The sequence below is a fragment of the Nansenia antarctica genome (genome assembly GCF_963989245.1).
Source record: "Nansenia antarctica genome assembly, chromosome: 1".
In the NCBI taxonomy this organism is placed as follows: domain Eukaryota; kingdom Metazoa; phylum Chordata; class Actinopteri; order Argentiniformes; family Microstomatidae; genus Nansenia; species Nansenia antarctica.
In genome coordinates this window covers 88,682,510-88,705,570 of record NC_137674.1, presented here as the reverse complement: position 1 = coordinate 88,705,570, position 23,061 = coordinate 88,682,510, and the positions used below count along the sequence as shown (strand labels likewise).

Below are 23,061 nucleotides of genomic sequence, written 5' to 3'. Positions count from 1 at the left end.
GTGTGCGTTTGTGCGTGTGTGTGTGTGTGTGCGTGCGGTTGATCAGGGTGGTGGTAGGTTGATCAGGGTGGTAGTAGGTCCAGGGTTGATCAGGGTGGTGGTAGGTCCAGGGTTGATCAGGGTGGTGGTAGGTTCAGGGTTGATCAGGGTGGTGGTAGGTTCAGGGTTGATCAGGGTGGTGGTAGGTCCAGGGTTGATCAGGGTGGTGGTAGGTCCAGGGTTGATCAGGGTGGTGGTAGGTTCAGGGTTGATCAGGGTGGTGGTAGGTCCAGGGTTGATCAGGGTGGTGGTCCAACTGCTCATGGTGCCCTCTGACCATCTGGAGGTACAGGTTGTGGAGACTCACTGTGTTTATTTACCTCTACCTCCTCCTCCTCCTCTCTCTCTCTCTCTCTCTCTCTCTCTCTCTCTCTCTCTCTCTCTCTCTCTCTCTCTCTCTCTCTCTCTCTCTCTCTCTCTCCCTCCCTCTCAGATAACGGTACGTGGACTGAGCTGTGGCTGGTGTCTGACTACCACGAGCACGGCTCCCTGTTCGACTACCTGAACCGCTACACGGTCACGGTGGAGGGCATGATCAAGCTGTCCCTGTCCACTGCCAGCGGCCTGGCGCATCTACACATGGAGATTGTGGGAACGCACGGTGAGGGTTAGGGTTAGGGTTAACGCAAGCTGAGGGTTAGGGTTAACGCAAGGTAAGGGTTAGGCTTAACGCAAGGTGAGGGTTAGGGTTAGGGTTAACGCAAGCTGAGGGTTAGGGTTAACGCAAGGTAAGGGTTAGGCTTAACGCAAGGTGAGGGTTAGGGTTAGGGTTAACGCAAGCTGAGGGTTAGGGTTAACGCAAGGTGAGGGTTAGGCTTAACGCAAGGTGAAGGTTAGGGTTAACGCAAGGTGAGGGTTAGGGTTAACGCAAGGTAAGGGTTAGGCTTAACGCAAGGTGAGGGTTAGGGTTAACGCAAGGTGAGGGTTAGGGTTAACGCAAGGTGAGGGTCGTATCCCACGTCCCTGTCCCCTTTGAAGACTAGGAATGTTTGGTTTCGTCTCCTACTTAGGGAATTGCTAATAGAAGCATGACCTTGTCATTGAGAGAGTGCTACTCACTCATATATATATACACTCACTCACTCACTCATATATATACAGTATATATATATATATATACGCTCACTCACTCACTCACTCACTCACTCACTCACTCACCCTGCTTACTTTGCCAGTGGAGCCTCTGGGAGAGTGGCATGTTAGCAGAAAAGCAAAGAGCCCACTAGGGACTAGTGTAGTGTAGTGTAGTGTGTGTGTGTGTGTGTGTGTGTGTGTATGTGACGTGACGTGCCCCTCCTTCCCTCCCCTTTACGAATCCCTCAGGCATCAGTGAGCTCTCAATCTAATCCCTTCCCCTCCCCCCCTCTCTTTCTCCTTCACATGTCATATCTCCAGGCAAACCAGCCATCGCCCACAGGGATCTGAAGTCTAAGAACATTCTGGTAAAGAAGAACGGTACGTGCTGTATCGCTGACCTGGGCCTGGCCGTCCGACGCGACTCTGCTACAGACACCATCGACATCGCCCCCAACCACAGAGTGGGGACCAAAAGGTAACCGGAGCTCCCCCTCAGGGGGGTAACCCTTCTGGCTTCACTCACTGGCTGTCAGATCTCCCTCTACTACTGGCTAGAGGAGCTGTCAGATCTCCTCTACTACTGGCTAGAGGAGCTGTCAGATCTCCTCTACTACTGGCTAGAGGAGCTGTCAGATCTCCCTCTACTACTGGCTAGAGGGACTGTCAGATCTCCTCTACTACTGGCTAGAGGGGTTGTCAGATCTCCTCTACTACTGGCTAGAGGAGCTGTCAGATCTCCTCTACTACTGGCTAGAGGAGCTGTCAGATCTCCCTCTACTACTGGCTAGAGGGACTGTCAGATCTCCTCTACGACTGGCTAGAGGAGCTGTCAGATCTCCTCTACTACTGGCTAGAGGAGCTGTCAGATCTCCTCTACTACTGGCTAGAGGGACTGTCAGATCTCCTCTACTACTGTCTAGAGGAGCTGTCAGATCTCCCTCTACTACTGGCTAGAGGGACTGTCAGATCTCCTCTACTACTGGCTAGAGGGACTGTCAGATCTCCTCTACTACTGGCTAGAGGAGCTGTCAGATCTCCTCTACTACTGTCTAGAGCAGTGGTTCCCAACCGGGGGTACGCGGACCCCTAGGGGTACGTGAGGGGATTGCAGGGGGTACGTGGAAAGATTTGGAATTATAATTTATTTCCCCTTCCAAAAAAATAAATAAATATACAAGTAATTTCATAAACCTGTTGTTAAAATGGTACGCTGCAACTTAAGTTCCTCCCCGACAGGTGAGGACTGTAACACAAGTGGTAGTCACGTCACATTTAAATCATGTTCACGATCATTTTCGCACGCAAGTCAGCTAGGCCTGTCAGCAGTGGTGTAGTCTACGTGATACGCAGGACTACGCCGTATACCCACTAGGAAAGGCCAAGGATTTGCGTATACCCACTAGGAACGGCCAAGGATTTGCGTGTCACCCACAAAAAAATGCGCGAGAATACGTAACGGCGTTTTGTGACAGAACTTTCACTTTCATTCATAAAATTCACCCCGTCTGTGTTACGAAGCACTTACTTCGAACTTTCTGACATGTTTGTTATCGCATAACCAGTCGTTCAGAATGTCTCAGTATTTCCCCTACAGAGCCTTGGGGTGGGCGGGCCGCGAATTTGCGAAACCTAGGATGGTAGGGGGAATCTCGCCAGCCAATGAGGGGGCAATGAGGGAGTGCTTCGCCAACCAATCAGGTAGCGGTATTGCCCTGCCTCCCCTTACCATCCTAGGTTTCGCAAATTCGCGGGCGGGCCAGACCTCCACACACAGCTTCGTGCCGCGGGAGAATGGTTTGTTTTTGTTTTGTGTGCGCGTGCGACGCGAGAGAGTTTTTGCAGGGTGAAAGCTCTGCAGAAGAAAGTAAGCAAGTTGAAACGTTAGCAAATATAATTACTGTGTTCTGACAGAGAAAGTTGGTTCAAATGAGTCGTTATTATTGTGATTAGAAAGTGTCTGATTATAGTTTCATGGTGTGAATAATAGTGTCAAAGAACTAGCAAGCTAGCTAGCGTGCTCAGAGGTGATGAGATGAGCTAGTCTGCTGCACACTTGCCAGCTAAAGAGCTAACTGGAGGCACTTTATTATTTTACTTAAAGTAGATATACAATCTTTCTTATTCTGCTAGAATTGGGCTTTATGGTAATACCATAATGGTATATTTACAGTACATGGACAGTGGATTGAAGCATTGGAACAAACCCTCACTCATTGGAAATGTCTGTTTTTTGTAGTTGGACATACGATTTTCTTACAGGTGAGAGAGTAAGTAAAGACAGTATCTGACTGCATTGCCCACAGCAACCCAATATTCAATTAGAATGATGTTATGATTTGATATGAATTCAATGTATACCTCTTATTAAATTATAAATACTTTGGTTGTTATATTTGCCTTTTGGTTGACAGCAAAAGAGGGAGAGAGGAGGATAGAGAGGGAGAGAAGGAGAGAGAGCAGGATGGTGTCGGCACACCAGAGAGAGAGAGAGAGAGAGAGCAAGAACCAGGTGAGAAAGTGGACAGGTAGTCAAGACCACATAATGGAATGGAATGGAATGGACTTTATTTGTCATTGCTACAGTACAGGTACCAAACAACGAAATTTAGGAGGGGTGGCTCCCCTGGTGTTAGGAAAGGGATTTTATTTTTATTTTTTTAGAAAAAGCACAAAATCACAAGGTAAGGTAAGGAGCTGGTTTACATAAATAAAGGCTATGTACACAATCCACTGTACTATACTGCACAGATAGTCAACTAGGGTTGTCATATTGCACAAAAGTATTTTTTCACGTTATTTTAATAAGTATTAAAATAAAAATGTACATACAAATATTCTTAAAAACACTAAAAAACACCAGCGTGGAAGCCACTCCGAGCCTCGCGTCTAAGCGCGCCGCCATCTTGGATCTAGATAGGATAAGTAAGTAGCCTTGAGAACCGATGGTTCTCGAGCCTAACGGCCCTTAGGGGGCAGGAGCCTATCTCCTGTTTCTGTAGCGTGAGGCAGCTTGATGTACAAGTACAGTCCATGCCACCCCCCCCCCCCCAAGGCAGCAAACACCGGTGTAGATGCATACTGTATGCATAAGTGAGTGTGGCTGTGGTGGTGCTTATGGGGTGTCGCTACGGGACAGGTGTCGCTCTGACTGGGAGGGCAAAATCACAGTATACCCACTAGAAAAAACTAGACTACACCACTGCCTGTCAGTATACCGCAAAGACGACCAGCTACAGTAACGGTCAGATCAGAGGCAGATCAGACGGTTAGATCAGAGAAAAAAAAAAGGACCCCGCTATTATTTGGAAACATATGTTTTGTGGGGATTTACATGTACATCGGCTGATCCACCACAGCCACAGTGCTTTTTCTGCGGCGAAGTCCTGGCTAATAATTCAATGAAGCCATCCCATTTACAGCGACACCAGAGCACCAAACACCTAGCAACTGTTGGTAAAACTGACGACTTTTTCAAGCGAAAACTGTCAGAGTTCAAGTCAAGTCAGGCTACACTGAAGAAAGCGGCGAGTGTGTCAAGCAAAGCACTGGAGGCGTCCTATGCTGTTTCATTACTGGTGGCTAAGTAAAAAAAAAAAATTCAATCGCCGAAGATCTGATTTTGCCTGCCGCTATGATTTTGGCTAAAACTATGCTGGACAAGAAAGCAGCTGACGCGCTCAAGTTGGTACCATTATCAAACAATACCGTCTCCCGTCGGATTGATGATATGTCCATAAATATTGTCGGACAAGTGGTGGATCAAATGAAGCAAGCAGGTCAGTTCGCTTTGCAATTAGATGAAATGACCGACGTTAGTGAGGAGGCTCAGCTGCTTTGTGCGTTATAAAGTAGAGTCGGACATAAATGAGCATATCTTGTTTTGCAAGACGCTGCCAGAAAAGACAACTGGCGAGGAAATATTTCTGATTATTGACAGCTTCTTCAAAGACAACGATCTGGAGTGGAAATCCTGCAGTCACATCTGTACCGATGGAGCGGCAGCAATGACGGATAAGGTGCGTGGGCTGCTTGGGCGTGTGATGAAGGTGAACCCCCAAATTAAGTGGATACACTGTATTATTCACCGGGAGGCACTCGCCAGCAAAAGGATGAGCCCCGAGTTAAGTGCAGTTATGGACGACGCAGTTAAGGTGATTAACTTCATTCAGTCCCGGCCAATGAACCACAGACTGTTTCAAACTCTTTGTCATGGCAGCGGGTCAGAGCATGAGCAGCTACTGCTTCACACAGACGTTCGCTGGCTGTCTCGAGGCAGTGTGTGTGTGTGTGTGTGTGTGTGTGATGAATGAATTAAACATTGAGGTGGCCAGGTGGCACATGTATTGGCCAATTAGCTCATGTAGTCTAATTTTGAATGGCAGTGTTTTGAAATGGCAAACATGTGACTTTATGTCAGATTGTTGTGTCTTAGGCAGAGAACCGTGTTTAGTGCATTTAAAAAGTGCCATTTTGAATAGCAAAATGTGTGTAAAGCAGAAAATGTGTTTAGAGTTTTGGAGACTCGAGAAGAGGTTTTGCTCTCTGTGTGTCAGTTTAAATAATTGTGCTATGCATGTCATTTTATTGTGTTAGCAATTGGAAAAAACTGTAATAGAACACATGTGCGGTGGACAGATACAGATACATATAGTTAAAAGTCCCAGTGCTGTTATACTGTATATCGGCACTCATGGAATGCCTCTTGTCCAATCAAATGACTTGGTCGGAACTAACTGTTGTATAATAAATGTTATATTTGCAAGTTAGTGTTTAATTGAACATTTTTGGAAATAATCAACACGCATGAGTGAGGGGGTACTTCTGGCATGGCAAAACAGCTCAAGGGGTACACAAGACAAAAAAGGTTGGGAACCACTGGTCTAGAGGAGCTGTCAGATCTCCCTCTACTACTGGCTAGAGGGGCTGTCAGATCTCCTCTACTACTGGCTAGAGGGACTGTCAGATCTCCCTCTACTACTGGCTAGAGGGCCTGTCAGATCTCCTCTACTACTGGCTAGAGGAGCTGTCAGATCTCCTCTACGACTGGCTAGAGGAGCTGTCAGATCTCCTCTACGACTGGCTAGAGGGACTGTCAGATCTCCTCTACTACTGGCTAGAGGGACTGTCAGATCTCTTCTACTACTGGCTAGAGGGGCTGTCAGATCTCCTCTACTACTGGCTAGTAGGGCTGCAACGATTAGTCGACATAATCGACGACGTCGACCATAAAAACTCGTCGACGTGGAATTTTAGTGTCGACTAATCGTATAAAAATAAAAAAAATAAAAAAAAATTTATTTTATTTTTTAAGCTTGTTAGAAAAAAGGTAACATTAACATGAAACATGAAATTATATTAAACTAAGATAATGCGATGGTTATCTTAATTTTTCAAATCTTTATTAACAAGTAATTACAGAAAACGTAAACAACATTTCTATCATCGCTTGCACGTTCAGGCCGACGAGGCAGTCAGAAACATGTCAGAGTCACGTGCTACCAAGCGGACCAATCACGTGCAGTGCGGTCTGCGTTGTTCTGCGTAGCACTAGCCCCTTTTTGAGATTCTGGGGAAGGTACGCGTCGTGCGTCGCTCTGCGTCGCCTCTGCGGCGGTGTGACGCAGAAGCATAAATCCGTTTATTATTTATTTTGTTTCATTGAAACAGAGATTGATTATTGTATGTATTAAATGTTTTGGAAGGTCCAAATTCAAATATTTCATTAGTCATTATTTGAATTTGCAATGGGAACGTATGTTAAGCCAGAGAGACTGGACAACAGGGTGACATTCACAGGTGTGCAGACTTGAGAAGGTGAGGTACAACATGCACTGGAGCCCGCGGCCACACGACTAATCGCGACTAATCGGAAAAATAATCGACAGATTAGTCGACTACCAAAATAACCGTTAGTTGCAGCCGTACTGGCTAGAGGGGCTGTCAGATCTCTACTACTGGCTAGAGGGACTGTCAGGCTAGGTTTCAAAAACAAATTCCTAAATATTATTGACAGTATAGCCCCCATGAGAACCACCAGGGTTAAAGCCCGATCGGAACCATGGATGAATTCGGACATTCTAAATGCTATGAAAGTCAGAGACCTAAAATGCTCTGAAGTTCAAAAATGCAAATCAAAATTAGTGAAACACTTAAACGAAGATCACAAAACCCACTTTGAGAAAATTAAAAAACAATGCAACAAACTATGCAATCAGGTAATTACCATGACCAAATCTGCTAAGAAAGAATACCTCGATAACAAAATCGAAGAAAACTTAAACAAACCACGTGACCTTTGGAAGCTACTTAATAGCCAACTAGGTTGCAGTCAAAAACTCAAAACCAGGTCTACAAACATCAGCATAAAATCTGGAGATTCTCTCCTTACAGACAAGCTGGATGTGGCTAAGTGCTTAAACACTTTCTTTACAACCATAGCCACTAAATTAGTTAACAATCTACCACCCCACTCAGGGCGTTATGGTGTAGAGCACATCTGTGCGTTCTACAATAAACTGGGTGTACGCAAAGATGATTTTAAACTCTCCATGGTGTCAAACGATGAGGTGTTTAAAAAGCTGGGCGCTCTACACTCAGAAAAGGCCACGGGCCATGACAATATTCCAGCCAGATTTCTAAAAGACTCAGCTGCCTCCATTACCCCAATCATCACCCACATAATAAACCTCTCCATCAAACAGGGACACGTCCCCCTTGACTTTAAAATAGCAAGGGTAACCCCACTGTATAAAAAAGGAAGCAAATTAGACCCAGGCAACTACCGACCTGTTTCTATTCTTAATTCCATCTCGAAACTTATGGAAAAAATAGTTTATGAACAGGTTGATAGGTACCTTACCGAAAAAAATCTGATGTATGAATTTCAATCAGGATTCAGAACATCCCATTCCACTGACACATGCCTTCTCTATTTGAACGACCACATCAACCATGAGGTGGACTCGGGCAAGTACTGCGGCATGGTCATGCTGGACCTCCAGAAGGCCTTCGACACAGTAGATCACCACATATTGTTAGATAAACTGAAAGCAATTGGGTTCGATAGAACATCGGTGAGCTGGATGCAATCCTACTTAGAGGGGAGGGAACAGGTGGTTAGTGTGAACGGAACACTGTCCCCCCCCCTCCCAGTGACCTGCGGCGTTCCACAAGGAAGCATATTGGGACCTTTACTGTTCCTAATATATGTGAATGACATGTCATCAGCATGTGATTGCAATTTGTTCCTGTTCGCGGATGACTCGGCTCTGCTGGTCTCTGACAGGGACATATTGCAGGTGGAAAAAGCGCTAAGCACTGAACTGAGTAGAATCTGCATCTGGCTAGCTGACAATAAACTATCAATACACCTAGGTAAAACTGAAACCATCCTATACGGATCCCCATCTAAACTCAGAAAGGCTGAACATTTTAAAATAAAAGTGGGTAACATTAATATCACAAGAAAAGAGGATATTACATACCTGGGCTCCATCTTAGAGGCAAATCTTTCCGGAGATAAAATGGCAGCAAAAGTAATCAAAAAAGTGAACCATAGAACTAGATTCTTGTACAGGATATCCTCACTTGTCAGTAAAAACACACTGAGGACCCTATCAGGAGCTCTCATTCAATGTCACTTCGACTATGCCGTAACATCATGGTACTATAGAACCACAAAGGCCCATAAAACAAGACTCCAGACAGACCAAAATAAACTGGTTAGGCTTCTGCTAGGCCTCAACCCTAGGACACATCTAACCGCTGCTCATTTTTTGAGCCTTGATTGGCTACGAGTAGTTGACAGAGTGCAGCAGCTTGCACTGGGCCTGGTCTTCAAGATACGCTACACCACAAAGACACCCAAGTACCTGTCAACATACTTCCAAAAAGTGAACAACGTCCACACATACAACACCAGAGGAAGCTCCACGAACCACGTTCAACCGCGTTGCACCACAAACAAGGGGTTAAACTCGTTTGCAAACTATGCAGTAAAAATGTGGAACGCCCTTCCTATAATCTTAAAGGAGTGCAAAACACTGCCCACCTTCAAAACCACTCTCAAAAAACATTTACAGGAGGCTGCAATCCGTAACTGGACCCTCTAAATCAAAAATCAGATTAAAAGACCCGAACTACCCACTGTACATACTTTGTGTTTTGTCCCCCGCCCCCACCTGTGGTGTATGTCCCCACCTGTCCTACCCGCTGTACATACCTTATGTTTTGTTGTATTGTTCTTCCCATGATGGATGTATGTTTATCTTGTAGATAGTAATAGTTATTTGTCTGTATTATCTTGTAGATAGTACTAGTTTTTTTCTTTTGTCTGTCTTACATGTAACGATGAATTGAGAATCAAGGACCCCAATTGAAATAAGCCAGTGGCTTTCTTGGGTTTTTATCCTTTTAGTTGACCTTGTATGTGATATGTACTTTCATGTACCTACTTCTGCAAACCTTCTATAAAGTTTTCAATCAATCAATCAATCAGATCTCTTCTACTACTGGCTAGAGGGGCTGTCAGATCTCCCTCTACTACTGGCTAGAGGGACTGTCAGATCTCCTCTACTACTGGCTAGAGGGACTGTCAGATCTCTTCTACTACTGGCTAGAGGGACTGTCAGATCTCCTCTACTACTGGCTAGAGGGACTGTCAGATCTCTTCTACTACTGGCTAGAGGGACTGTCAGATCTCCTCTACTACTGGCTAGAGGGACTGTCAGATCTCCTCTACTACTGGCTAGAGGGACCGCCGCCACTGCTGTCTGGTCCTCACTGTAGGAGGAAGTACATTGAGGTTTTGGTCTCTGATCTAGCGTTAGGGTGATCTAGCGTTAGGGTAGGCAAAAAGTCTGCAATAACATGAAAAGGTTTATGTTTAAGGTTAGGTAAGTAAGTAAGTAAGTAAGTAAAGCTTTATTTATATAGCACCTTTCATACAAGAAATGCAGCTCAAAGTGCTTTACAACAGGAATAAGAACATAAAGTGAATATAAAAACATATACAAGCATAGAATGAATATAAAAGCAGGGGAAAACAGTCAAAAGAAAAGGTAAATATTTACAGACTACTATAGACTTTATCAATAGACTTCTTATAGACTTTATTGATAGACTTCTTATAGATGTTATTGACAGACTACTATAGACTTTATCAATAGACTTCTTATAGACTTTATTGATAGACTTCTTATAGATTTTATTGACAGACTATAGACTTTATCAATAGACTTCTTATAGACTTTATTGATAGACTTCTTAGATTTTATTGACAGACTACTATAGACTTTATCAATAGACTTCTTATAGACTTTATTGATAGACTTCTTATAGATTTTATTGACAGACTACTATAGACTTTATCAATAGACTTCTTATAGACTTTATATGTGACTTCTCACAGTGAGAATCGGTAGCGAATTTGAATCACCATTCCCTGCTCCCACAGCTGCCACTCTCCAAAAAGGGGCAGAGGTAAAGGTGGCATATGAAAACCGGTTGTCCTCAGTGTTTCCGAAATGTGTCATGGAGATGGATGAGGGAGGGTTGGCGTGTGAGCGTGAGTCATCGCATGGAAACACGCAGCTCATACAAATGCCTCGGTCGTCTCGCTTACCGCAGTAAGCAGCACTACTAGCCAGCGCCTTGCAGACAGACAGTTTTTCCCAGAAAAACCCACACTGCTTCATGCTCAGTCAGACCTTGTGTTCGCCAGAGCCACAATTATTCATTTCCATCCATTCGAGATTTAAATGGTCTGCTAACATTTTTTCTTCAATAACCCCTCTCAGCTCATAGCTCTGGAACGCAAGTCTAACACCCCGCCCACGATGATGACTATATCTGGCTCCTGTCACTGACTGGGGTGCCTGCCACACTAGCAAATATTACATACCACAATATGCTCCACACATACTGCGTGTGTGCCGTTCTGTAGGGAGGGAAATTAATTGAGTTGATGAGATCATTTGTCTCTCTCGTGTCGTTCAACTGACCCAAGTCACGACGACTTGACTGAGGTGCATTATAAACAACTGACCCAAGTCACGACGACTTGACTGAGGTGCATTATAAACAACTGACCCAAGTCACGACGACTTGACTGAGGTGCATTATAAACAACTGACCCAAGTCACGACGACTTGACTGAGGTGCATTATAAACAACTGACCCAAGTCACGACGACTTGACTGAGGTGCATTATAAACAACTGACCCAAGTCACGACGACTTGACTGAGGTGCATTATAAACAACTGACCCAAGTCACGACGACTTGACTGAGGTGCATTATAAACAACTGACCCAAGTCACGACGACTTGACTGAGGTGCATTATAAACAACTGACCCAAGTCACGACGACTTGACTGAGGTGCATTATAAACAACTGACCCAAGTCACGACGACTTGACTGAGGTGCATTATAAACAACTGACCCAAGTCACGACGACTTGACTGAGGTGCATTATAAACAACTGACCCAAGTCACGACGACTTGACTGAGGTGCATTATAAACAACTGACCCAAGTCACGACGACTTGACTGAGGTGCATTATAAACAACTGACCCAAGTCACGACGACTTGACTGAGGTGCATTATAAACAACTGACCCAAGTCACGACGACTTGACTGAGGTGCATTATAAACAACTGACCAAACCACCAGCTGGAACAGATGCCCACTTCCTCTCTTCCCAGTTGTTGGAAGCAAGCATTTCCGGACCATGTGTGATCTGACCAGATGTCAGAAACTCTATCTTACCCTTTAACACTAGAAGAGCCGTGAGGGGTCACGGTGAACCCTGTGAGTAAAAGAAAATGTCTATCTTTGCACTCGATCAAATTTCAGGACCCTCCTTTCATGACTTTTCCTAGATATGTGCATTCTACCACCCAGTATCCTTACATTTTCAAAATCACTTCAGGATAAGATAGTATAAAGCTGTTTTGCAGTTTTTCTATGTAGGAGGCAGGCTAAAAAAAGAAGCGCCCTCTAGTGATCTCTGTGTGTAGATAGCAGATTTACATTCTAAAAAGGGGGTCTATTTGACCCCCAAGGCGGCTCTACTAGTTGTAGTGTTAACTAGGAAACCTTTTTTGCCTGATTTAGATTAGACTCAACTTTATTGTCATTGACAGAGTACTAAGTACTAAGACAACGAAATGTAGTTTGGTCACATGGTATGGGAAATCCATCCAGTCTGTTAGTGTCTCACTAGCCTCATCCAGTCTGTTAGTGCAGTGTTTTTCAACCACTGTGCCGCGGCACACTAGTGATCATCAGATGTGCCGTGGGAAATTATCAAATTCCACTTACCGTATTGACCCGAATATAAGACAGGGTTTTTTCCCCGGAAAAAAGTCTGAAAAAGTTGCATCGTCTTATATTCGCGCCCTAGACTTTTACACGTCAATATTAATTCACAACAACGTATGGTGCCAAAAGACTGTTCCCCACGCGAGCCACCGTGTTTCTCCCTCTCACACACACCCCAGTGACGGTGCCTGGAGAGATGGAGACACACTCACACACACACCCGCGGAGAGACACCGCAGAGACACACTCGGACCAGCTCGAAAAAAGTGGCTCAAGTGGTTTGTCAAGTTAACAAACAACAGAGGAGGAGTTACGATGCCAATTTTAAGACCATGGTGGTCAATGAAGCAGAGGCATCAAACAACTGTCGAGGAGCCAAGAAATATGATATTACAGAGTGTAATGTTAGAAGTTGATGAGCCCAAAAAGATCGGCTTAAGAATGGTAACAGTCGGAGAAAAGCGTATCGCCGCCCGCAAAGCGGCCTCTTCCAGGTGATTGACAGGAGGGTGTGTGAATACGTGACTGAAAAACCTAACGATTGTATGCCCATACCCCAAGATGATAAAAATAACCTACATTGTTTCATTCATTCATTAAGACGATTGCCAGATGCATTGATGACATGTCTGCAGACATCGAACATTTTGTTTTGGAGAAGATACGTGGCAGTTTGCTTTGCAACTTGAGTCTTGGCTCAACTCTTGGCCAATGCACGCTTTGTGGATGGAGACACAATCACAGAACATTTCTTTTTTGCAAGACATTGCATAAAAACAACAACAGGGGAGGACTTCAGTGGGACAGCTGCGTTAGTGTCTGCACTGATGGAGCAAGCAGCTATTGCCGAGACTTTACCAGCGGAGATAGCTGTTGTTCGTATGGTAAACTTTGTAAAAACAAGACCTCTGAAAAGCCGCTTATATGCAGCATTATGTGAAGAGACGGGAGCCCAGCATAAGACGTTATTGCTCCATACGGCGGTCCGATGATTGTCCCGCGGAAAAGTGCCGGCCCGCGTGTTTGAGTTACGGGAGGAGCTGAAAACCGTTTTAACTGATGAGAAGTGTGATGACGCAAAGTTGCTTGTGACAAATTGTGCGCAAGGCTCGCATACATGGCCAACATACAGGGCCAGGCTTCGCACTGAGTGAGTATAACGACAAGTTCATATAATGTTACGTATATGATAGGCTACTATGTATCATTTTGTAACATTTGGGATGGCGGTGTGCCATGGGATTTTTTCAAGGTAAGAAATGTGCCGTGGCACAAAAAAGGTTGAAAAACACTGTGTTAGTGTTTCACTAGACTCATCCAGTCTGTTAGTGTCTCACTAGACTCATCCAGTCTGTTAGTGTCTGACTAGACTCATCCAGTCTGTTAGTGTCTCACTAGACTCATCCAGTCTGTTAGTGTGTCACTAGACTCATCCAGTCTGTTAGTGTTTCACTAGACTCATCCAGTCTGTTAGTGTTTCACTAGACTCATCCAGTCTGTTAGTGTTTCACTAGACTCATCCAGTCTGTTAGTGTGTCACTAGACTCATCCAGTCTGTTAGTGTTTCACTAGACTCATCCAGTCTGTTAGTCTGACTAGACTCATCCAGTCTGTTAGTGTTTCACTAGACTCATCCAGTCTGTTAGTGTTTCACTAGACTCATCCAGTCTGTTAGTGTCTCACTAGACTCATCCAGTCTGTTAGTCTGACTAGACTCATCCAGTCTGTTAGTGTTTCACTAGACTCATCCAGTGTGTTAGTGTTTCACTAGACTCATCCAGTCTGTTAGTGTCTGACTAGACTCATCCAGTCTGTTAGTGTCTGACTAGACTCATCCAGTCTGTTAGTCTGACTAGACTCATCCAGTCTGTTAGTGTGTCACTAGACTCATCCAGTCTGTTAGTCTGACTAGACTCATCCAGTCTGTTAGTCTGACTAGACTCATCCAGTCTGTTAGTCTGACTAGACTCATCCAGTCTGTTAGTGTTTCACTAGACTCATCCAGTCTGTCTTCTAGATCGTGGAGCTCCGCCACATAGGGGAGCTCTGCTCCTATTGGTTTAGGGCCCTGGGCATCCGCGATGCAGAACTGCGTGGATGGCCCGGCCGATATCAAATGTTTTGGGCCGCGGTCTGCTGAAATAAGTTATTTTCAATGAAAATCACTGGAGACAAAATTACATTTTTAATATAATACATTCTGAGCGGCCCAGAGTCTCGCGGCCCTCCTGGCATTTGCCAGGCTTGCCCGGTGGTCAGTCCGCCACTGAGCCCAAGGGAACACCGGTTCTCCCCAGGATGTTTTTAACAGCATGGTGCTGGATTGCATCATCAAAACCCAACTTGCTTTTAGTCAAGTCCAAATGCGCAAAACATCTACGAGGAACATCATAACGCTTGCATTACAAAGATGTTGTTGGCGATCAAAGAGTTACTCTATGATGACTGAATATATAGTTGAATTTGCCTTCAAATGTTGACATAGTCGCGCCTCCAGGCTCACAGCGCAGCGCCGGTCTTTGGGGAGAACCCTGGAACACATCACCCTGCTCCAGGACTGGGGTGGCTGGCAGCCGGAAGGCATGGTGTCTGTCTGTCTGTCTGTCTGTCTGTCTCTCTTGGGATTTAACCCTGTGCTGTCTGCTATCTGTCTCTCTCTATGTCTCTCTCTCACTCTGTCTCTCTCTCTCTCTCTCTCTCTCTCTGTCTCTCTCTCTGTCTCTCTATGTCTCTCTCTCTCTCTGTCTCTCTCTATGTCTCTCTCTGTCTCTCTCTATGTCTCTCTCTGTCTCTCTCTATGTCTCTCTCTCTCTCTGTGTCTCTCTCTCTGTCTCTCTCTCTCTGTGTCTCTCTCTCTCTGTCTCTCTCTCTCTGTCTCTAACTCTCTCTCTGTGTCTCTCTCTCTGTCTCTAACTCTAGGTCTCTCTCTCTCTGTGTCTCTTTCTCTGTGTGTGTCTCTCTCTCTGTCTCTGTCTCTCTCTCTCTGTGTGTGTGTCTCTCTCTCTCTGTCTCTCTCTCTCTGTGTGTGTCTCTCTCTCTGTGTGTCTCTCTATCTCTGTCTCTCTCTCTCTGTGTGTGTCCCTCACTCTCTCTCTCTCTCTGTGTGTGTCTCTCTCACTCTCTCTCTCTATGTCTCTCTCTCTCTATCTCTGTCTCTCTCTCTCTCTCTGTGTCTCTCTCTCTCTCTATGTGTGTCTCTCTCTCTCTGTGTGTGTCTCTCTCTCTCTCTGTGTGTGTCACTCTCTCTCTCTATGTCTCTCTCTCTATCTCTGTCTCTCTCTCTGTGTGTCTCTCTCTATGTCTCTCTCTCTCTGTATGTCTCTCTCTCTCTCTCTGTGTGTCTCTCTCTCTATGTCTCTCTCTCTCTCTGTGTCTCTCTCTCTGTGTGTGTGTGTCTCTCTCTGATAGGTTTGAATGATGTCTTCATAATGTTAATGTGAATATGTTTGTTGAAAAGGACACTGTACACTTTGTCCTGTTCTGAGAATTCAACTGTGTGCTTTTTAAGCACAACCATACAAGACATCACTGTGTGAACTTTGTACAGCCTGTACTCTGGGCTCTGTGTATTACTGTGTGAACTTTGTACAGCCTGTACTCTGGGCTCTGTGTATGAACTTTTCCTCACCCATTGTCCACTCCTTATCTTCAGCCCCACGTTGGGCGTCCACTTCGATGCATAGATTGTATATGATAGGGGCCTGTATATATGCTGTAGGGGAGTGTTGTGCAATGTTGTGCAATAGCCCCCTGAGTGTTGTGCAATTTTGTGCAATAGCCCCCTGACTTAAGGCCATAGTGACATCACAGGGGACGGCCCTCCTGACCATCTAGGTGACTGATAGGATCACAAACTGCCTCCTCCTTTCCTTTCTGTATGAGAATAAAAGACTGGCTCTCAGGAGGAGAGATTTGTGTGAATCTGGGGGTCTCTCGCAGGAGAGGCCTTTAGATTCATCCTCCTTGCAAGTAAATAATAATCATGATTGAATCCGTGTCTCTTTGTTGTTTAAAGTCTACTACGGTCTGTTTGAACTAGCGATGGGTTAGCATGGCTTGCTTTACAACCAGGCTGATCAGAATATAGCATTTAACCCTACGAGAACCGAACACGTGGTCCTTCGAGCCGGATCCCAACAGGTCGTCTGATGGGGGAAGAAGATTCGACACACCGAAGTCTGTCGCGACAGCCCGGGATCGAGCGACCCGGAGAAAGTCCTGGGACGTCAATTCGCTCCAGGCCGGTGACGTTAGATGTCGAACCTTTCTCCTCCAAAAAGACGGCTGACGGGGTCCCAGACCAGACACAAGCAACACAGACACCGGTAAATATAAGAGAAAAAGAAAGATTGCAATCGAAATGAATAGTCTATCTATCCTAAATTGTACAAAATAGGAATTGTTTGACATACAAAAAGAATCCATTTTGAAAAACAGATGTATATCTTTTGTGCTATGTAAACAGTAGACTAATGGAAATTAGACTGTGAGTTTGACATACAAAAAGAATCCATTTTGAAAAACAGATGTATATCTTTCGTGTTATGTAAACAGCAGACTAAGAATGGAACTGAAACTATGACTGAAAGTGAATGCTTGTGAGAATTAGAAAAGTGTAGAATTAGAAAGGTTATGTGTTAGAATTAGTCTCAAGATTAGGGTTACTGTATGATCAGTGACAGACAGAGAGAGCAGAGGAGAAGCACACGGGAGGGGGCTGTGAAGAGTGTGCGTTTGAGACAGAGGAGAAGCACACGGGAGGGGGCTGTGAAGAGTGTGTGTTTAAGACAGAGGAGAAACCACACAGGTGGGGGCTATGTGAGAGAGTGTGACAGAGAACAGAGGACAGAGAGAGAAATGAATCCAACCAATCACAGACGTGTGTATGGTTGTGAATTAACTAGAGAGGAAAAGGGTGAGAGAGAGAGGAATGTTAAAGTTGTTTAAGGAGGAGGGTGAGGAGAGATTGAGAAATATTAAGGAAATACGCCTAGAACTGATATTAAAAAACAAAGTGAGAAAAGATGAAACAGAAACTAGAAAAAGAAGCATAAATATAAAACCACAAGACTTGTGGAGTGACAGAATGCATGAACTATGCAGTTAAGGATCTCAGAGGAGAGGAGACGAGGAGACTAGGAGACGAGTAGAGGAGACGAGGAGAGGAGACTAGGAGAGGAGACGAGGAGACTAGGAGACGAGGAGAGGAGACGAGACTAGGAGACTAGTAGAGGAGACGAGGAGACTAGGAGACAAGGAGAGGAGACTAGGAGAGGAGACTAGGAGACAGAGACAGAGAGAGAGAAGAGAGAGAGAGAGGGAGACAGAGACAGAGCGAGAGGAGTAGAGAGAGAGAGAGCAGGGAGCGGAGAGAGAGAGAGCGAGAGGGGCAGAGAGAGAGAGAGGGGGAGACAGAGACAGAGCGAGAGGGGCAGAGAGAGAGAGAGAGGGAGACAGAGACAGAGCGAGAGGGGCAGAGAGAGAGAGAGAGAAAGAAGTAGGAAGTGACAGAGAGGAGACAGATTTGAGGGTGAGTTATGACACATAGGAAGAAGTCATGCAGAATAGGTATGCAGAGGAGGCTGTGAATGAGAGAGAGAGAGAGAGAACAGGAAAGAAGAAGGGTGGGGGTTAGAGACAGAGGGCAAGAGAATTTAGTAGATTATATTATATAGTAAATTAAACTTGTAATGGGATTATAGAAGAGCCAAAGACAAGACAAGACAGACAGACAGACAGACAGGAGACAGACAGACAGACAGAGAAACAGACAGAGAGAGAGAAATAGACAAACAGACAGAGAGAGAGAGAAATAGACAAACAGACAGAGAGAGAGAAATAGACAGACAGACAGGAGACAGACAGACAGACAGAGAAACAGACAGAGAGAGAGAAATAGACAAACAGACAGAGAGAGAGAAATAGACAAACAGACAGAGAGAGAGAAATAGACAGACAGAGAGAGAGAGACAGACAGACAGAGAGAGAGAGAGGGAGAGACAGACAGACACAGACAGAGAGAGAGAGAGCAGTGCTTTCCGTGATCAGAGCTCTGAAAAGGAGCCGTTTGGGAAGCGGAAGGGGTGGGGGTAGACTGACTCTGACCCAAGAAGGGGTTGGAGGGCAGTAAACCTCCATCGGAAAGGGTTCCAGCCTGAGACTGCGCCCTGGGAAGAGGCTATAACACACACACACACACACACGAATTTGGACGAATGACAAAGTTTATAGAATAAATGGGAAAATGCCTCTACAAAACGGCAGCTCATTTTGATACATGGTCTTTTTAATTACATGTATCAAACAGCAGGGAATAATGATTAGCAGGATTAATGCACATGTTCACGTATATAATTACACACAATTTAAAAAATATATATATAGTGATAATGGCGCACATTTCGTGAACAAATTGATCAAAGTGGTCCAAACACCTGGACATTGAAGAGTGTGTTTCTCTAATGGAAACACACATGAGAATAACACTGACACCTATGAATGAATGAATGAATGAATGAATGAATGAAATGAATGAAATGAATGAAATAAATGAAATTAATGAATTTGAAATAGTAAATGGGAGAAGGGTTAGGCAGGGGATTAGGCACCCCGAACCTAGCCCTTAACAGGCGGCGGTGGAATTGCAAAGTTCCTGAGGGCACGTTAAGAACGCAATATAGTGCTGGGGAGAAGACTGAAGGCCCCCGTGCCTGATGAAGTATGAATGAACATACTACCATGGTACCGTCTAGTCGGCGCAGCTGTCGCATGTAGGTGTGTGGGCAGTGCGTGGTACGTGGGCGACAGCCCACACCTAGCGGGATGTGAGAGGAAGCTACACCCGTGAACAGGCAAGGCTGGTGTAAACGGTCAAAGTTTCTAGACCCATAGCGAAGTGGGCTAGGGATCAGACCGTCGGTTCCCACCTGGGCGGCTAATCACCGCTACAGGGCCAGTGTTATACATTGGCAGGGGGTCGCTATCGACTGGGTCACCGGCCGGTTGGGTCGCAAAAGCCTTAAGCCATAGGAAAATGGTGGCTGCGCTCAGCTCAATGTACAGTCAGGCCACCATAAGCTGAAAGCGACGTACAGCTAGTAGGCGAGTGGTGCTTTCCGTGATCAGAGCTCTGAAAAGGAGACGTCTGGGAAGCGGAAGGGGTGGGGGTAGACTGACTCTGACCTGGGGTTGGAGGGCAGTAAACCTCCATCGGAAAGGGTTCCAGCCTGAGACTGCGCCCTGGGAAGAGGGGAGGTCTGAAGGAACCAAGTGTTAGACTACCCATAGTAGACGACATTAGGGAAGTATTGATTGATTGATTGAAAACTTTATTAGAAGATTTGCAGAAGTAGGTACATGAAAGTACTTATTTCAATTGGGGTCCTTGATACTCAATTCATCGTTACATGTAAGAAATAGATTTGGCAGAAACGGAAAACACACTGGCCACTGGGATGGCCCAGCTATTTAGGAAACAGGAAATAGCCAGAACAAATTATCTGCCAGACCTTTCTGTTTCCTACAGGATTCGAGAATACAACCTGGTGACCAGATCCTCATCATAACACTGGCACAGCCCGCGGTGGGTTGGGCCATTTGAGGTGCTGCTGAGCATCTCAACTGCTGTCAAGATCGCAGAACGAGATACGTGGAAACACCAAAGCCATTGAAAGAAAGTGACATTGTTTCCCTCGAACGACGGGTAGTGGTGGAAGTCCGGCTACAAAGGGGTCTATTCATTTAGTGAATGGTACGTCTCAAACCGGTGAAGAATTCTCCAGATCCACTACCTCTTAGAATGAGGGGACCAAATCCTCCCGACGACCAAACGAGACGCCCAAGTCCAGGCACACGACCCAGTCTGGGGCAGTAATGTCCCAGATGACATAGAAACCCCGAACTATCAATTAGAGACATAAACGAAGCCCAGAACCGCGAAATCGATCAGATCAGACTGATGACACTCCAGAACTGAATGACTCTTGACCTATTGACTGCAGTGGCAGGAGGAACATGTGTGATGCTTAACACCACAGGTTGATTTTCTTTGTTGTAATGATTGTTTGTTGTGTCTTCCCCTGCTTCAGAGCTATGACTAACAAACTGATTTCAGGAATATTTGTACAAACAAATGTTGATTCGAGAAATTATGATGGAACCTAAGTACCTAACCCAAGTTGAGAACCTCTAATCCAAATTGAGATTCATGTCTGTGATCTGTACGGCGACGTTGAATGACGGTTGAACTAGAAAATGTGGAAACAAGATAGCTCTACCTGAATAAAGAGACGAATGTTTGTATCGTTATAAATTATGAAAAACAGCAGGGAATGATAGGTTTGAATGATGTCTTCATAATGTTAATGTGAATATGTTTGTTGAAAAGGACACTGTACACTTTGTCCTGTTCTGAGAATTCAACTGTGTGCTTTTTAAGCACAACCATACAAGACATCACTGTGTGAACTTTGTACAGCCTGTACTCTGGGCTCTGTGTATTACTGTGTGAACTTTGTACAGCCTGTACTCTGGGCTCTGTGTATGAACTTTTCCTCACCCATTGTCCACTCCTTATCTTCAGCCCCACGTTGGGCATCCACTTCGATGCATAGATTGTATATGATAGGGGCCTGTATATATGCTGTAGGGGAGTGTTGTGCAATGTTGTGCAATAGCCCCCTGAGTGTTGTGCAATGTTGTGCAATAGCCCCCTGACTTAAGGCCATAGTGACATCACAGGGGACGGCCCTCCTGACCATCTAGGTGACTGATAGGATCACAAACTGCCTCCTCCTTTCCTTTCTGTATGAGAATAAAAGACTGGCTCTCAGGAGGAGAGATTTGTGTGAATCTGGGGGTCTCTCGCAGGAGAGGCCTTTAGATTCATCCTCCTTGCAAGTAAATAATAATCATGATTGAATCCGTGTCTCTTTGTTGTTTAAAGTCTACTACGGTCTGTTTGAACTAGCGATGGGTTAGCATGGCTTGCTTTACAACCAGGCTGATCAGAATATAGCATTTAACCCTACGAGAACCGAACACTCTCTCTCTCTCTCTCTCTCTCTCTCTCTCTCTCTGTGTGTGTCTCTCTCTCTGTGTGTGTGTCTCTCTCTCACTCTCAATTTTTCAATTTCAATTTCAATTTTAAAGGGCTTTATTGGCATGGGAAACATACATTTACATTGCCAGCAGCAGGCTGTCCTCTAGATGCAGCAGGGTGTTCTCTAGATGTAGCAGGGTGTCCTCTAGATGTAGCAGGGTGTCCTCTAGATGTAGCAGGGTGTCCTCTAGATGTAGCAGGGTGTTTTCTGGGTGCAGCAGGTCGTCTAGATGATGGTCTGTGTGGGGTGGTGGTCTGATGGTCTCTGTTGCTCCTGTAGGATGTGTTCGGTCTGCGGTCTAGTGCGACGTCCTTCAGGGTCTTTGCAAAAATGGGGACTGTTGCCTTGAAGATGTGCACTTGGTCATAAAGACTGTACTCGTCCAGGGTGGGGTGGGCCGCCAAGTATACATTTTGCTTCATTGCACACTCTCTGGATATTTCAGCGCTTATGTTTTTGATGAAGGCTGGGTGGAAGTCCCACCTGGGTAGCAGGGTAGAGATGACTACCTTCGCGTGAGGGAATGTGGAGGAAGCCTTCGTTATCACTCCTTTGATAGACTTGGCCACCTCTTCTCCCTGCTTCCTCAGGTCGTTTGTGCCAGTGCGAATGATGATGTGGCTGGGGGACCCCAGGTGCTCCTCTGTCTGCAGCTCCATTGCATGACTGGTATTCTGACACTTTAGTTTTAGAACTCTGTGATTTGGGAAGAGTTTTTGCTCTTCCACATATCTCCCGTTTGAGTCTATGAGGAGTATAATTTGGGGATTTTGAGGTTCGGTAATGGGGTCTGATTGAGAAGGGGGCGCTTGAATTTGTGGTTCTTGGTTTGGTGGCGGTCCTGGTTGGCTGGTGTTGTCATCTTGATCCTGTTGTTCTGCTGGGTCCTGTGAGGGGATGGATGGCTCTTTCACAGTTTGTTCGCTGGTCAGCATTCTCACTTCCTCTTTGAGCTTTCGCACCTCTCCTTTGAGTTGCCTTATCTCCTGCTTGGAAGCCTCTTCATTGACTTGGAGTTTTTTCACCACAGTCCAGAGAACAGACAAGCCTCTCTCCCCCTCTGAGTCACTGAGTCTGGTTGGGGAGTTGTTCTTGTTCTGGACTGTTGTCTGCCCAGGTTGGAGTGTGTATCCAGGTTATAAAGCAGTACTCACTCTGGTTCACTGTTATTTCCAGGTGTCAGTGTAGCTTCCCCAGTTTGTAAACAATCTTTGGGTAAGTCTCTTTGTAGCAGCTCTGTGCGTTGCTATGGAAACGATGATAGCTTGGAATCCTGCTAGTTTGTTAGCAACAACTCAGTTGGCTACACCAGTTAGTTAAAACAGTAGCAATGTTTCTAGTTCTCCTTATAGTCCTTGGGCCAAACCATTTTTCATTACCAAATTCTGGGCAAATTCTAGATGTGATTTTTTTATTCCTATACATCCCTAGATTATGTTTTGATATGATAGACATTTTGGTTTGGCAGTTTATTAGTGGTTATCACCTCTTAAAGGTATGGAGTGCTTTTCTTCAAAACCG

At 45.2% G+C, this 23,061-nt stretch overlaps 1 protein-coding gene across 1 annotated transcript in view; it reads left to right on the top strand.

Annotated features, from left to right (window-relative positions):
* LOC308153706 (TGF-beta receptor type-1-like) overlaps positions 1–23,061 on the top strand; it is a gene marked incomplete at both ends in the record, with an annotated part of 90,297 nt that overhangs the window by 55,865 nt on the left and 11,371 nt on the right. The window contains 2 exons of the mRNA XM_080526899.1: positions 473–640; positions 1,435–1,591. Of these exons, the coding sequence (XP_080383025.1) occupies positions 473–640; positions 1,435–1,591 (325 nt within the window). The remainder of the gene's footprint in view (positions 1–472; positions 641–1,434; positions 1,592–23,061) is intronic.